At 35.4% G+C, this 15054-nt stretch overlaps 1 protein-coding gene across 11 annotated transcripts in view; it reads left to right on the forward strand.

Moving 5' to 3' along the window:
* Nucleotides 1-15054, forward strand: part of C2CD5 (C2 calcium dependent domain containing 5) — a 65426-nt gene that overhangs the window by 3396 nt on the left and 46976 nt on the right. For 8 of the 11 annotated variants that reach the window (XR_014885228.1, XR_014885229.1, XR_014885233.1 and 5 more), the window contains exons 2-8: nucleotides 1022-1108; nucleotides 2971-3142; nucleotides 5443-5538; nucleotides 6077-6232; nucleotides 8172-8370; nucleotides 10893-11044; nucleotides 13789-13983. Coding sequence is in view for 8 of the 11 variants with exons in the window: in XM_085231597.1 (XP_085087723.1) it covers nucleotides 1022-1108; nucleotides 2971-3142; nucleotides 5443-5538; nucleotides 6077-6232; nucleotides 8172-8370; nucleotides 10893-11044; nucleotides 13789-13983 (1057 nt within the window). In the remaining 3 variants the exon portion in view is untranslated. The remainder of the gene's footprint in view (nucleotides 1-1021; nucleotides 1109-2970; nucleotides 3143-5442; nucleotides 5539-6076; nucleotides 6233-8171; nucleotides 8371-10892; nucleotides 11045-13788; nucleotides 13984-15054) is intronic. The other 3 variants (XM_085231630.1, XM_085231634.1, XM_085231643.1) reach the window with 1 other exon arrangement.

The raw sequence follows: 15054 nt of genomic DNA on the forward strand, positions 1-15054 counted from the left end.
CTGCCTTTGATTGCAATATGTTTTTAAAATCAGCACACGACTTCCTTAAGAATGAATTCAAAACTGTAACTTCCTGTACTTGTGGGTACCATCAGATATGTGGTATGAGTTGAAGTACTGATTATTTTGAGAGGTACCATTCACAGAACTCCAAGGGTGCGTAGGGGTTTGGAATGAAAGCTACAGTGAAATGAAGCCTCTTGGATTATGCAGCATGGCTTCTTGGTGCATAGACCAGCACAGAAATTCTGTTTGTGACATGGTCCTGAAATAGAATCCTGCAGAGGCCAAGTAGAGATTCCTGAAATATACACCTTTAACTGCTTATTAGCCTTAATCAATAGAAATATGTCCAATATTTAATCTTCGTTAACAGAAGATTAGAGGGGATATATAGATAGGTAGTTCCTTCTGTCCTTGTTGCTGATACGCCTTCTGGAATTTTCTATAGCAGGGGAGGACTAGAAACTGTGAAGATGCTTGTCCTTGGTGCTGTGAATTCGAGGATGTGTGTGTGGCATAGGAAGACAGCAGGTCAAGGCAGTGTGTTTTAAGAAATAAGTTCACTAATGTTACCATTTTAGTTCTATATCTCATGTATAGCTTGTCAATAATGCTGATAAATGAATCTTAGAGAGAACAGTAATGAAACATAAACTGTAAATGAATAATTTTAGAATAGAATAATTTTGCTTAAAACATTTTAAAATAGAAAGCAACAAATTGCTGAGATGGTGTACTGAGTGACCACAAGTAGATAATACAAAGTGATATTTTAACACTACAGTGATTGAGAAGAAAAATAAATGATGGAAGGGAGAGGTTCATTGCACATATTGATGATAAGGTAACATTACATACTGATAGACGTACATTGGTTCAAAAAGTAACTCTCCTTGAAAAGAATGTATTGATATTAACTAAAATACATATTTGAAATTATTTCCAAGTAAAGTTTTGATGAGTAATTCGCTTTCTAAATTTATTTGTTAATGTTTATTTTTAATAATTGTATTTTTAGGTAAAATTTGGAAATACAACATTTAAGACAGACGTATATCCAAAGTCACTCAATCCCCAGTGGAATTCTGAATGGTTTAAATTTGAAGTAAGTATTTACTAAGAGTTTACCTGAGTCTGCATGGATACCTTTGATGAAATAATATCACTTTAGGCAGAAAAATGTTTTGGGCAGTGAAGGTAATTCTGTTTAAATGCATATGAAGCCATTCAGTAAATCTATTTATGGTCAAACCGTATTTGCCAATGGTATCTCGTTGGCTTTTTGTTTTAAGATTCTTTATAAAGAGAAGAACTTGGCAGATGGGATCCGACTCAAGTGTTATGACAGAGGTAGAAGCTTTATCCAACAGGCTTTCAGGTATCAGTGCATTGCTCCTTTTTCTTTCTAAGAGTAATTTTGAGTAAGGAAAGTTAGCTGGTACTCAGACTGTTACTTTGGCTAGAGAAAGTAATGCACTTGAGAAAGGAAACAGAGAAATTATGTAAGAAAATTAAAAAATGAAGTGTTTGCACAGCAGTTGCCTGATGCTTTCTTTCTCATTTCCTTATGTAATAATGAGGACGCTTGGCGTTCTCCCATAATTGCTTGTTCCTTTCAAGGATCTGATTAGTTCATTTTAATGAACTGAATACAGTAATACCATAGGTGTCCTTTGAGATTGTGCCATGAACTACTGTTTACATATTTATTTTTTGTTACTGCCATTTTGTTACCCTTAAAAAAATAAATTGTGTAATGGTGTGTAGAATTAAGTAATTGTTAAAATATTTGGATGTGTAGTATTGATTTGTTTATAGTGTTCTAAGATAATATCTCAGTATAAACATGTTTGAATATGTGTACGTGGAGTGAGTGACAGTAGAGTGATTTTAGAGCAGGTATGAACCAGTAAGCTTAGGCAACTTATTAATTGATGTGAAATGCTTGCAGAAGTACAGCTCATAATTGCAGTCTGTGTTTATTAAGAAAGCAGAACCATGATGTTGAAGTTCACTCTATTCTCTTAGTTCTGTCTCTTTTTTTTTTAATTAAATTTTTTCAGTTCCTTGGGTCTTTTTTTTTTCTTTTGGGAGGTGGAAAAAAGTAGCTGAACTTACGGAGGGTTAACTCTCTTAGTTCAGAAAGAGCTTTTTTTGACAGTAACGGAAGTCTTAAAATTCTGTCTTTTTGCATGGAAAAATGGATTTGGAAAAGGAAAGAACCAAAAAATAACATTGAAAAAAAAAAAATCAGAATTCCACATTTCAAAGAGTAGAAAAACACTAACTGCTTGAGAGATTGTAAGTGTGTGTGTGTGTAATTCTGCAAACACTTACATGAGTCTTTCCATTATGTTTAGCAGGACTGATCCTTACTTTGTGGTGTTCATCACAAAAAGTAGGAGAATCTCATATCTCCTAAAAAAGTAGCCAGTGTGTCTGAAGATGGATTATTGCATTCATTTAGGAAAGCACGTGTCTGAAATTACTTAATTTTTGCTGTGAGTTGTATAAAGTATCTTGTATTCTTTCTAAGCCTCTGATCAGTGTTGAAATGGGAGAGCATAACTTCAGGGTGTCACAGTCCTCTGAGACTCTTTATGTTAAGTTTTCACGTTTTATTATGAAAAGTTATATAAATATAAATTATGGAGATGGGTAAATATTATGACTTAAAATAATGTGGAATTTTAAACTATGCAATCAGTGTAATCTTTTTTTTCTGTACTTCTCCCAGTGATAACTCTCGTTTCAGGTTTTCAGCATTCGATGAAGGGCAAAGTAAAAATAATGCATTGTTTAGATCCAGGAAGTAGAAATTAGATTTATCTGTGTCATGTCTCTGTACATAACTGACTCACCTCTTACTGTGCTTGTTTTTCCAGCAGTGTTCCCCTACTTTTTTTTTCTTTCTTTCTTTTTTTTTTTTTTGAAGTATTCAAATTCCATGTCAATATTTGTTTCTAGGTAGATGATGAAGAGCTACAAGATGAGCCTCTCCAGATCACAGTTCTTGATCATGATACCTACAGTGCCAATGATGCTATTGGCAAAGTATACATTGATATTGATCCTTTGCTCTATAGTGAAGCAGCTACAGTTATTTCAGGATGGTTTCCAATTTATGATACCATCCACGGTAAGGTTTGCTAATTTCGTTGTTTTGCATTGTTGCTTTCTGTAAGCAGTCCTCAGAAATGTGTAATAATTTTAGCCTCAGGAGCTGGAAAGCTCCAGTTTTGGTGCTTTTATCAGCTCTTCAGTAAGTTAAGAATGCTGTCTAAAATCAGTGACAAAATACTTCTGGGACTTTTCATGTTTATTAGCAGCAGTGATCATATATGAAAGATGTCTTATAATTCTGACATAAGAAAGTCTCAACTACTGTGCCAGAATTGGCTTGGCAGAATGCCTTTCATAAAATTTGTGACAAGTGGAAAACATCTTCTCATACTATTTAAAATAGTTGCTGGAAATAGTTACTGGAAAAATCAGTTAAAAGAAAAAAAAAACCCTAAAACATACTTATTCAATTATTTTGTGTTTACTAAAAGAATGTATTTTTGCTGAAGTTACTTAGGATGTGCCTTCCTGGGGTGCTGGATAAGCTTCATTTGAGATGATGGGGCAGGATATGACAAACATAAAAGGCAGGGTGAAAGTCCATTTCCCTGCCAGCAGTCCTAGGTAGAGTTCTTCAGAGTATCTTGAGGGTATATGAGAAAATTAAATTAATGATACTTTTGCCTTAGATTTTAAGGAGGCAGAGCATCCATCCCAGAAAATTAAGGTCCATTTACAGCAAGCTGTCTTCTTGAATACCTTACTGCAGAACATATGTGTGGGTATTAATACTGTCATAGTTTATTATACAGTGGGAATTAAATGACTTAAGTATTTTAAAACCTAATTATATTTAATTGGCGGAAAAGCATTAGTAGTATTTATTGGATGGTCATCATAACCAGTGATAATTATTTTTCTTACTGCATTTCTAACAGCTATAGTGAAAAAGTGTCTTAGAAAATATTGCATGTTTTGATTTTTTTAAAATTCTACTCCCATTTTCTTATTGGATGCTTTCTTTTGAACTCTTGTCTCAGGATGTGTGCAACTTGTACGTCGGAGAATTAGACTTCCCTGTATTTTCTAGTTCTGTTGGTTTTTCACAGCTCTTTTTTCTACTTAGATAAAACAAAAATTAATTTCATGCTTGTAGCAATAGATTCTAATTATCTCAATGCTTGGCAAACATTAATTAATGCTTTCTTAAAAGAAAACAGACATTTATCTATATTTGTTTAAATTTTTTTCTTGCTCCCTAGCCTGATTATTTGTGAAAATGTGTGAGTTTGATGCACTTCCTGATACAGTAAATGTAGGCTTCTTTCTGTTGGAATTTGGGAAGATAACTGTGGGTGACTTTACTGCAATAATGTCTGTCAGTCTGTGAATCTGATGATTTTTCTGAGTTGGATATTTCTGTCCTGAATGCTTCTGAAGTCACTAGAGATCAGATTCATCAAGAAGTTTAGCCCTCAATATGTCAGAATCCATAATAACGTGATGTGAAAGGATTTAGTTAGTGGGTGCAGGAAAAGGAGTAAGCTCAAAATAGGAGCAGAAAAATCTAAAAAGGAACAGCTGTGTTCTGAAGAAATCCAGCCCTATTAATAAGATTTAGTTGTAGTCAAAAGATTAAGCTTTACCTAATCTGTAGTACCTTATTTTATATATTTATTCACAAAATATTTTACATTACCTGCTTTCTGGTTCTCAGAAGAGCTGTAACTTTTCTCATTGTATTGACTTGAGCTTTACCATAATCTTGCTACTATTTGAAGGAGAAAATGTAAAATGCTCTGAACAACACAAAAAAACTTGATGTGAATGGGATTAGTTTTGAGGTATCTATAATCCAAAGTAGTCCTACCTTTTTGTGCTGAGCGTGTCCTAGGACAGTATCACAGAACTTACCTACTTGATTTCTTGCCCTGCCAGCACCGATGGTAGCAGCTCAAGGGAACAAGCAGCACTTGCTCCCTGCAGCTGGGCCCACTGCAATAGCAGGCGGCTGATGGCTTCTCTTTTCCCAGTACTACCCTTCTAAAATCCTGTTTGGTGCAGCAGGTATTTGATGATTGTTGCTTGTGTGGCTTCAGCCTTAAAGGCTGGGCAGAACTAGCAGCTTCCTATGAAAGGGCATCTCTATGGCACAGTTGAAGGCAAGGAGATGCCATCCTGCTCCTCTGGCCCAGGCTAGAACTGACACGTTAGCAGTCAGTTGAACCAAGCAGTTCTATTAGGATTGTATTACATTCTTTGAGGAAATACTATCCCAATGATAATAGAAGTTGCGTCAGTTACTAAGTAGAGAGATTACAGAATAGCTAGTTCTGTATTGTTTTTTAATACCATTTCATGTTTTCTTTTTGATAGGTATACGTGGGGAGATTAATGTGGTGGTGAAAGTAGATCTCTTCAATGATTTAAACAGATTCAGGCAGTCATCGTGTGGAGTAAAGTTTTTTTGCAGTAAGTAGAGGAAAAGAAGGAAAACCAAAGGTTTTTTTTCCTTCTTTCTTTACTGACTCTGTTTCCCTCCACTTACCAATTCATTGCGTAAACCCACTGTGGATTATGTTGACAGCAGTAGCAAATGCAGAAAATATGTTTGCTTCTTTTTTAATTTTTTTCTTTCATATATATTTCAAAGCAGTGTAGATAGCTTCCCCTTTCCTCCCATCTTTCTGATCATTATGTTACTTTGAGTGAATATTCTGTTAAAGAGGTAAAAAGTCAAAAAGTTTCAGAATGGTACATGTTTTAGAAACATTGTAATCAGTACACTGGGCAATTACTGGCCTTACAGCATTTCTCAGAACAAAATTGCTTTGGTGTGTCCATGTTTTAACAGATGAATCTATCTGATACAGGAATGGAGCTTAACAGGAAAAAAAAAGCGTGGATTACATTCTGGTATCACATCAGTGTCTAGATGTAATTTTCTATTAGTCTTTGAATTCATTTCTCGTAGATTCATACCTTGCATCTTTTTATATTTCTTCAACAGCTACATCTATTCCGAAATGTTACAGAGCAGTAATAATTCATGGATTTGTGGAAGAACTGGTAGTTAATGAAGACCCAGAATACCAATGGATAGACCGAATACGTACACCAAGAGCGTCAAATGAGGCTAGACAAAGACTCATTTCTCTGATGTCAGGTATTAAATATGCAGACTGCAATGGTTATTGCTCTGCTTTGTAAAAGAAGTCACCATTCAAATTAGTGACTTAGTTTTCAGACAAGGTTGTGTTATAATTTTTGGTATTAACTGTTTATTTTTTCAGTTCACATTATCTCATGTTTCAGAAGGTTCTGTTGTTCTAACTGATGACTAGTGTGACAGAAAGTCCATCCCACCCCTGTTGGTGATGCCATACTGCTACGTGACTTACTGGTTGTTTTTAGCAAGGCTAAAAAAGAAATGGAACTCCCTTGAAGATGTTCTTCACCCATATGAAGAGTATTAGTGATACTTTGAGTCTGATAAAGATAGCATAAACTGCCCTCTTTGCGCTTCATTGAAGTATGTGTCTGTAGGCATGATCTCAGACATAATGTACTGATACATACCTTATTCATCATCTTTTCTAAGTCAAGATTGTCTCCCATTTTGAGGAATGCTTCTGTATTGCCTTGCAACTCTTCAGGATATGCTTACAATTTCTGGACAGACTAGTCACTGGAATTCCAATTTATATCTCCACAGTATCAGTTACCGTCATAGATTGTCTTTCTGTCTGTCTGTCTTGTATTATAAACATTTATGAATACCGCTTGTGAGCCAAGGTCCCCATCTCTGTGACAGTGGAGCAAAACAAATGAGTCCTGCACTAGAGACTGGAGGACTTGTACACTAAGAGAAGAGACAACCAGTACTGGAGGTGTAAGGAGTACAGTGAAATGTTGAAAAAATAATCATTAGAACAGTAGGTAGTGGCTTCAGTTCTCTAATAGGCTCTTAATGTTATCAGGTATCTTGTAGATACAACCAGTTTCAGGGCAGATCCTAGAAGAAAAAGTTAATTTTGTTTTGCAAATGTATGGCGATGTTTAGTAAAAGGGGCAACCTAAACAGAATATGGAGGTGATACTCAGTATCTTCACTAAGAGAGCCAGTAGATACCGTGGGAGTATGTGGAACAATATTGCCATAACTGACATGAATTATGAAAAATATGATTTAAAAAAGCTTTAATTCCTCTGGTATGCCATTTTACAGGATTAATGTTTGTAAATCCCTTTTCTTACATAAAAGTTGAAAATATGTAAAAGAGCGCATGTGGAAGTGCTGCTGTGTTTTATTACTGTTCTCACTCATGGCAGTGACTAAGGGGAAAGGTACCAAAGAGGCCTCATAGTAACACTCTTTTATGCCATATAATGCAGTGCTTCATAATGCAATCATTGATTTGTGTCTGAAGAATCCTGAGGAATTCTGTAACTTTTCTGAGCATGGCTCCTTACTTCTGCAGTCAGAATTGACATCATGTGTGATGAGTCATACTTACAGTAACAGAGATTTTCAGTCTTTGTGTGCAGTTCTTGGTTTGCAGTAGTAGTGTATTTGGAATTATGTTTTGCTTAATTTATGTCATATGTTGTTTTTTAGATGAGGTTACCAAGTAAAGTAATATCAATTTAAAAAGAACTAAAAGCATGAATAAGATTAAATGAAGTTAAATAGGTTTTGAGTGTTTGTGAGTACAAAAGTAATAGATTTTCACATGGGTTTCAAAGATGTTGCATTAGATTGAACTGTATGAAGGAGTGTCTATAATCTTGATCATCCCTTTCTCTGTCTCTGAATAAACAAAAAAGAGAATAGCTCATGAGAATTTAAAGTAAATAAATAAATTACAAAATAACAAGCTATAGTTGCAATTAGAATAGATTTAGGGGAAAAGAGTGAAAACTAATGAAATATCACTTTGTGTTATAGGAAGAAGAGGTTGTGCTGAACGTAATTATATAAAATTAGAACTATTACCCGTTTTTTTTGATCAAAAGTTCCAAAATCAGAGAGGAAAAAACCCACAAAAAAAAATAGGAAAAGTTCACTGCAATTACCTATGAGCTTTTCACCTTTTGTGTTGTAGGTGAGCTGCAAAGGAAGATTGGCTTGAAAGTCCTTGAAATGAGAGGAAATGCTGTTGTTGGTTATTTGCAGTGTTTTGATTTGGAGGGAGAATCTGGACTGGTAGTACGAGCCATAGGAACAGCCTGCACGTTGGATAAATTAAGTAGCACATCAGCATTTTTACCTGCATGTAACTCTCCATCCAAAGAAATGAAGGAGTAAGTATGAATTACTAGCTTTTAGGGGAGCAAACTTCATTTCTTTTCATAGTCATTCAGTTTTACATAATAGGTGTTATTTTCCCCCCTTTCCCCCTCCAGAATCTGTTTTCTTTTGCAGTTGTTTTTGTTTTTTTTTATTTTTGTCTGGAATTCAGTTTTATATTCTACAGTTTTAAAATGATGTGGCTTACTTATGTTATTTCTTTAGAAGCTGGGGTGCTATTATGGCTTTTTTTTGTATTTATATTGCTAGCAGAAGTATTATTCTTGGTCTGGGATTCACAAATTTCCCAATGAATAATTAGTTTGCAGTGACTGTGTTTGTGCAACAAATGGTTCTGTGAAGACTTAATGATATGCCTTGTATTTAAGATGTTCTAATTGGAGTACAGTCAAGTTTGAGTAGTTGTGCTGATCATAGAAGGGTTTGCACAGTTCAGTCAGCGGTTTAGAGAGTGACCCTAGATAGGCTCATCTTTTCTTGTGTCCTTTGCTTTTTATTGTTGCAGAACAGGTAGGGCTAAAGTGTACTTGCAGAGGATATTGTTTATGATGGGAGAAATATAACAGAAACCAGTAAATTCTACTGCAGCGTTAAAGGCAGTGTGCCCGCAAATTTTTAATGTGCAGAGAAGTTAGTAGGGAAATACTTGCAGTCTCTAATTTTTGCTTGGATAAATTAGTGACTTTCTGTTTGAAAGTGTCAGCCAATTTGTAGAAGGAAAAATCAGCACTACGAAGTGTACTACTTCCATAATGTTCCCAGATGTCTTTATTAACTTACTGTTATGTTATTGCACTAAAAATCAGACATTTTCTAGGAAGCAATGTGCTCTGGCTTCTCAGAAGTAGTTTTCTGTTTCAAATAATAGCTTGTTTAACTTGTCTTTGTTTTAAAACTTTGCCATCGAAAGAGCTTCTGGATACACTGCAGCATGAAATAACAGTGATGATTTAAAACAAACAAAAAAGCTTGGACCTGGCAACCACCAACTTAAAAGGCTTTCGTAGATAACTCTGGAGTGAAAGATAGAAATTTCATCCCCCAAATAATCCATGTTTAGCAGCTTGGTAGTGAATGTTGACAGAATTGTTGTCCCTCAGTCTAAAAAGTGAGACTGTTTCTCAAAGCCAGCAAAGTCAACTAATGCTTCTTATTATTGGCTCTACTAACTTGATGCACTGTTGCCAAAAAATCAATTTATAATCATAAGCTAGTGCTTAAGCTGTTCCTTTCTCTCTTTATTTCATCTGGACTCTTGCATGCTAGGAATTAAAATTCTTAGTCTGCTTAAAATAAGAGATCTCCTCTAGCTAAACTTCCCTGAAATCATTTATAACATAACTTTGCAACCTGTTTGTATGTATTGTTTTCTTTTCTTCCACCTTGGCTGCAAATTCTCTCAGGTCTCCGCTGGTTCATCCGCCAAGCCATGGATGCCGCTCGACTCACAACAGCCCAATTCACACTGCTACTGGCTCACGACTTACTCAGAACTTCTCTGTGTCTGTTCCCACTCTCATCTACACTGGTACGAGACTGCTCAGACTCAAGAGCTGGGGAGAGGCAGGCCACAAGGCACAGTGGTCGCAAAGTGCAGGCAGGCAGGCAGTGTAGGCAGGTACCACCCATCTTTTCTCCCTCATTTTCTCGTGGAGAAACCTTCTGTTGTCAGTGAAGAACTCTGTGCAGCTCCTGAAACAAAGGCAATAGTTTCTTGAAAGTGCATCAGTCTCTTCCACAAAGCCACACTCTTTGTTTCTCTTTAATAAATTTATTTTCTAAGAAATTAAGTAAAAATAAGTTGATAAATCTGAGTAACGTTTGCTGTGTTACAGTCCTTAGGGGAAACCATGTTTTGATTGGAGTTAATAATTGCTTTCAGGCATAATTCAGATATAATACTTTGGTTTTAAAATGGTTATATGAAGGGGTATGTGCCATTTGTGGAAGAGACAACTTTGGAGAGCAGGTAAGTCGATCTGTGCATAAGTGAACTGTTTGTCAATATAGCTGTTCCCATAAAGATACTCCTCTTTGCTCTGTTTTTAGCTGTGGCATGCTGTTGATGCTATAGGATAAGGAAACATTATTTTTTTTTTCTTCTTAAAATGTATATGTGTGTATATACATAAATGTATGGATATGTATAAACACAAATATAACTTGAAATCATTTTTCTTCATTAAACTAACTCAAATGTTGTGTATATGACTAGATTTTTAAGCCATGAACTGTTTTCAATTTTTTCTTTTGCATATATATATATATTTTTTTTTCTTTTGGTCCCATCCCATGCCTTTCATTTGGCTTAATTGTTTCATTGTAGATTATCAGCATCTATCTGTAGAGTGCTGAGTGGTTAAACAGCATTTGCCTTTGGCCTCATCCCCAGTCTCGCACCTAAGGAATAGCTGCTGGCCCTGCCCCAACCCCATCCTGGTGTTTGGATCATGCTGCTGTCAGCCAGGTCCTTTGGCACAGGATTACTGAATGTCTTTCCACCTTCTTCTGGCAGGATTCCCTTCAATGAAGATCCCAATCCCAATACTCATTCATCAGGACCCTCCACCCCTCTGAAAAACCAAACCTATTCCTTTTCACCTTCCAAGTCCTACAGTCGACAGTCCTCTTCTTCTGACACAGATTTGAGTTTGACACCCAAAACTGGTAAGGCGCTTCCACCCACTTTTTGTTTAATTTGTGTTTCTCTTTTTATATTTTCATTCAACCTCTTTTTGCTTTTTGACATTTAAGTTATCAAAATTATGTTGAAATTGGAGACTTCAGATAGCACTTTTTTTTGTGCTTGAAAGAATTTCTGTAGGCTGAAAATTTAAATCCTGCCTTATGTTTCCGCTAAGGTGGATAACGTTAGAATTACATTTTTAACACAACTGGGTTCAGTCCTAAATAAAATATTGCAGAGCATTAAGGGCGTCCGAAGTAATCGCCTTTTTCTTATTTCCTCCATTTCATGTTACATACAGATCATGGGAGTTCGTTTCTCACCATAATGTTAACAGGCAGTTTTCTTACCAAAGCTGTAATTTTCTAGCATTATGTATTGTGCTGTAGGTGTACTGTTGTATACATATCTCTGTGTCTATTTAACTCCCTCTTGAAAATGCCATATTAGAAATCGTGCAGCTACTGCCTATTAAATTTTCTTGGCATACAGGAATTACATACACAGTCTACTTGTTGATTGTAACCTAAATAATACTGCAGTCATCATCTAAAAGCATTTTTCTTCCTTCGTTGTTCTATCAAAGTTTCTTCAGCTTTGTTTGAGTCTTCCCTTCTTTTTTTTCTTAGTCTGTGGTTGCAATCATGGCAGTAACAATGTCAGCACAGCTCAAAGAATTACATTGTTTATTATTGTGTGGCCAGTGCCCTGAGTTTTACCAGCATAGTGCTAAAAATGTTGCGGAATTGTTTATAAAAGCTTGGTTTTTTTTTTTTTTTTTTTTTTTTTTTTTAAATGGTGTTTTAAATTGTGGTATTTGGAGCTCAGAACGTTCTTGTTTCCATTTAATCATGACAGTTTTTTAAGTATGTTAAAATAGTTGATTCAGCTTTATCTGATAGCATCCCATCCTTTCAAGAATTTTCCCAAGGAGCTAAATGTAATATTGCATTCACATGCACTTGTATTAAATGTTTTACCTAGTTTACTCTCCAAATTTCTGTTGAAAAATGTTCCAGTTATGGGAGCTGTCTTAGTTCTGTCATTTCCACCCTGCTTAAAAAAAAACAAACCCAACCAGCCAAAACAAAGAAACAAACAAACAAAAAACCCAAAGAAATGACAACGAAAACAAACAAAGCCAAAAAGCCCACATTACCACTTTATTTTGTGGTCCTTTTGTGTAAATGATGACTATTGTGTTTGTTTTGTGGAATATTTGAAAATATGTTTGTTTTGATCAGATTTTCATGGTAAGGACCGTGTGGTGTAAAGGATTAAAATGTAATGGAAGTGGTTATTCTGAATTTATGAAGGTGGCAACTCGCTGTGAATTCACCAAGTTTTTGAAGCAGCAGCCTTAACTTGGTTACTGGCAATGTTACGTAGTTGGATGGTTCCTCTCTTTTGATTCATTTATTTATAATTAAACCAGGTTGTATAATTGCCACCTTTTAGGAATTCTGAAGTATGTAGAGCAAGCAGACCTATGTTCCACCTGTCTTTTTAGCATCAAATCTAACAGTGGGTGTGCTTTTGCTTGCTAGCACTTTTTCTCAGCTTTTAACTCTGCTGCTGAATCGTGTCTTAAGAAAATTTGCCAAATGCATTTAAAAATTCACTATCTAGATGTTACATACTAAATTTTGAATCTCAGTAGCTTGAAGAACAACATCGTTCAGTAATTTGTTTTACCTAAAAGACAATACAAAATAAAATACAAAGTATGTTTCCATGATGTACTGAATTCATTATGTTGCTTCTAACAATACACAGTATGTGTTAGGACCTGTATTTTTCCTTTTCAAGCTAGAGAAGTTAGTACTAAAACAATATCCGTTGTTGTCTTGACACAACCTGTTAAACATAAAATTTGAGATAGCAGCATTTCCTCATTTTTCTGCAATACATGATAGTCTTTTATTTCTCAGTCAGGTAGCTGGTATGTTCACATGCTTGAGATGGAGACTGACCTGGAAAAAGAGTGCAGATACCACAATTTCACAGTATGAATAATTAAACAGGGGAGATGGAAACTCGGATCTGCTTAAGTGTCCAGTTTCCAGTAGCTGCAAAATCAGGAGACTGCTATGCTAATACCTTAGAGAAAATACAGCTGTGGTTGCATTATATATTCTGCTCTGTATATGCTCTAAATAGAAGAAAAACTTTTTCAGATCTGGGAAGACTTGTTTTGGTTTGAAACTGGGTTTCTTCTGTGCATAGTGATCTATTTTATGCTGCTGCAAATTAATAGGAATATTAGGCTGACAAAAAGCATTGCATATTATTTGATGTGATATTTGGAGGAAATTGAAAAGGTGGGAACTTCTTTTCTTGGTGGGACCTTAGAATTCAACAGGATATAAGATTCCAAAGAACTTTTTACCGAAGTGATCAAAGTAACTTCTTATTTAGCTTTTATTTCATAACACCTATCAAATTTTGTATACAATTTAAAAGAAATGTTAGATTATCAAGGCTTTTTAATAAGACGAGGTAATTTAAAAATAAAGTTGATCAGTTCATGTTTTTTGATAACGTGCTTCTCATTCATATTGTGTAGCTGTACTGTCCTTCCATTTCTTTGTATGTTGAGGAATAGCTCAGCAGTGAGTGTGGGTTCATTTGGAGGAAAAAAATGCTTCATTTTGTTTTCTTTTTTCTGTTTCTTTAGTCATCTTCTGAATCTACATCTTTTTGTCTCTATTACTTTCCTCCACAGCACTTTCCCCACAGGGACCTAGGATTTTCCTGTTTCCCAGCTCCCCTACACTCTCATGTGATTCCCCACATCTTAAAAAGTCCTGTCTCCTCCTCTCGGGGTCTAGCCTTTACCCTCTACACTCTAGCCATGTCAGCCCAGTTGTTCTGAGGAAAAGTGTTTCTTTCACTGAAGAGCTGCTTCTGGCTGCTTCTGGTAGGATCAATCTATTATGGCCTTTTAAACATTTTAAGCAAATGTTGTTGCTATTTGATGCAGGGACATTTAACACACAGCCTTCTATAACCCAGTGTTTTTGTTAGCCTCTGAAAACTGCTGGCTACATGACTGTCCATACCATCTCTCAGCTGTGCCCTAGAAGCTTGTAACAGCTTCAGAATTTCACGCCATAGAGGATTTGAAGCATGTAATTCACGCTAAAGAACTTCCTCGTTTCCCCTCCCAATTTTCTTTGGTAACTGGACTAAATTAATAGACTTTTTTTCCCCCTTCTCATTCACTTCAGCTTGTTGTTCCTCTGTTTTGCATGGAACAAGTACTTGCTCATTAATTCATTCATAATTTTTGGAATTATGGCTATCAGATGGCTAGCAACTCTGCTCTTTAATGCGCCTTGAGCAAAGTCCGTACAGACTTTTTATTTGTACTGCACTTTTTTCCATTCCATCGGCATGCATTTAAATTATTCAGTTGATATTAGTGCCTTTTTTTTTCTGTAGAATCTGTTTTAATTAGTTTGTTTTTTTTTTTTTGTCCAGTGTTGATGCTATGTTTGTCTGTATTTAATATTGTATAGTCCCTGACAATGATATTTAGATCAACGCCAAATAGTTAAAAGCAATTAAAACTTGTTTAATGGGACTATACAGATACTTATCTTATTGTTTCCTTATCCAAGAACAGCTAAAAATATTTGTTAGTAGTTATAGTCTTTTTATAGTACATGTAATATATATAGTATATACTTACAGTATATGTAATTAAATGGCAATGAGAGCCTGGTTATTTTTTGACAATGTTAGTAATGAAGTTTATGTATATCAAGATCAGCATTTCTAGATCTCCCTGTATTTTCTTAGAAGAAGTAACTACACTTCGATATATACGTACGACCTCATTCATGTTTATTTGATGCTTAACAACAAGAGAAAGGTACCTAGCAAGTGTTTTAATTAGTTAGAATTACTGTAAGAGAATCTTGCCTTCACTCATAAGCGTTTGCACTGTAGTGTGTTTGTACTTCATCTTGCTCCTGACATGTCTTTT

Source organism: Meleagris gallopavo, chromosome 1, assembly GCF_905368555.1.
Source record: "Meleagris gallopavo chromosome 1, MGAL_WU_HG_1.1, whole genome shotgun sequence".
Classification (NCBI taxonomy): Eukaryota; Metazoa; Chordata; class Aves; order Galliformes; family Phasianidae; genus Meleagris; species Meleagris gallopavo.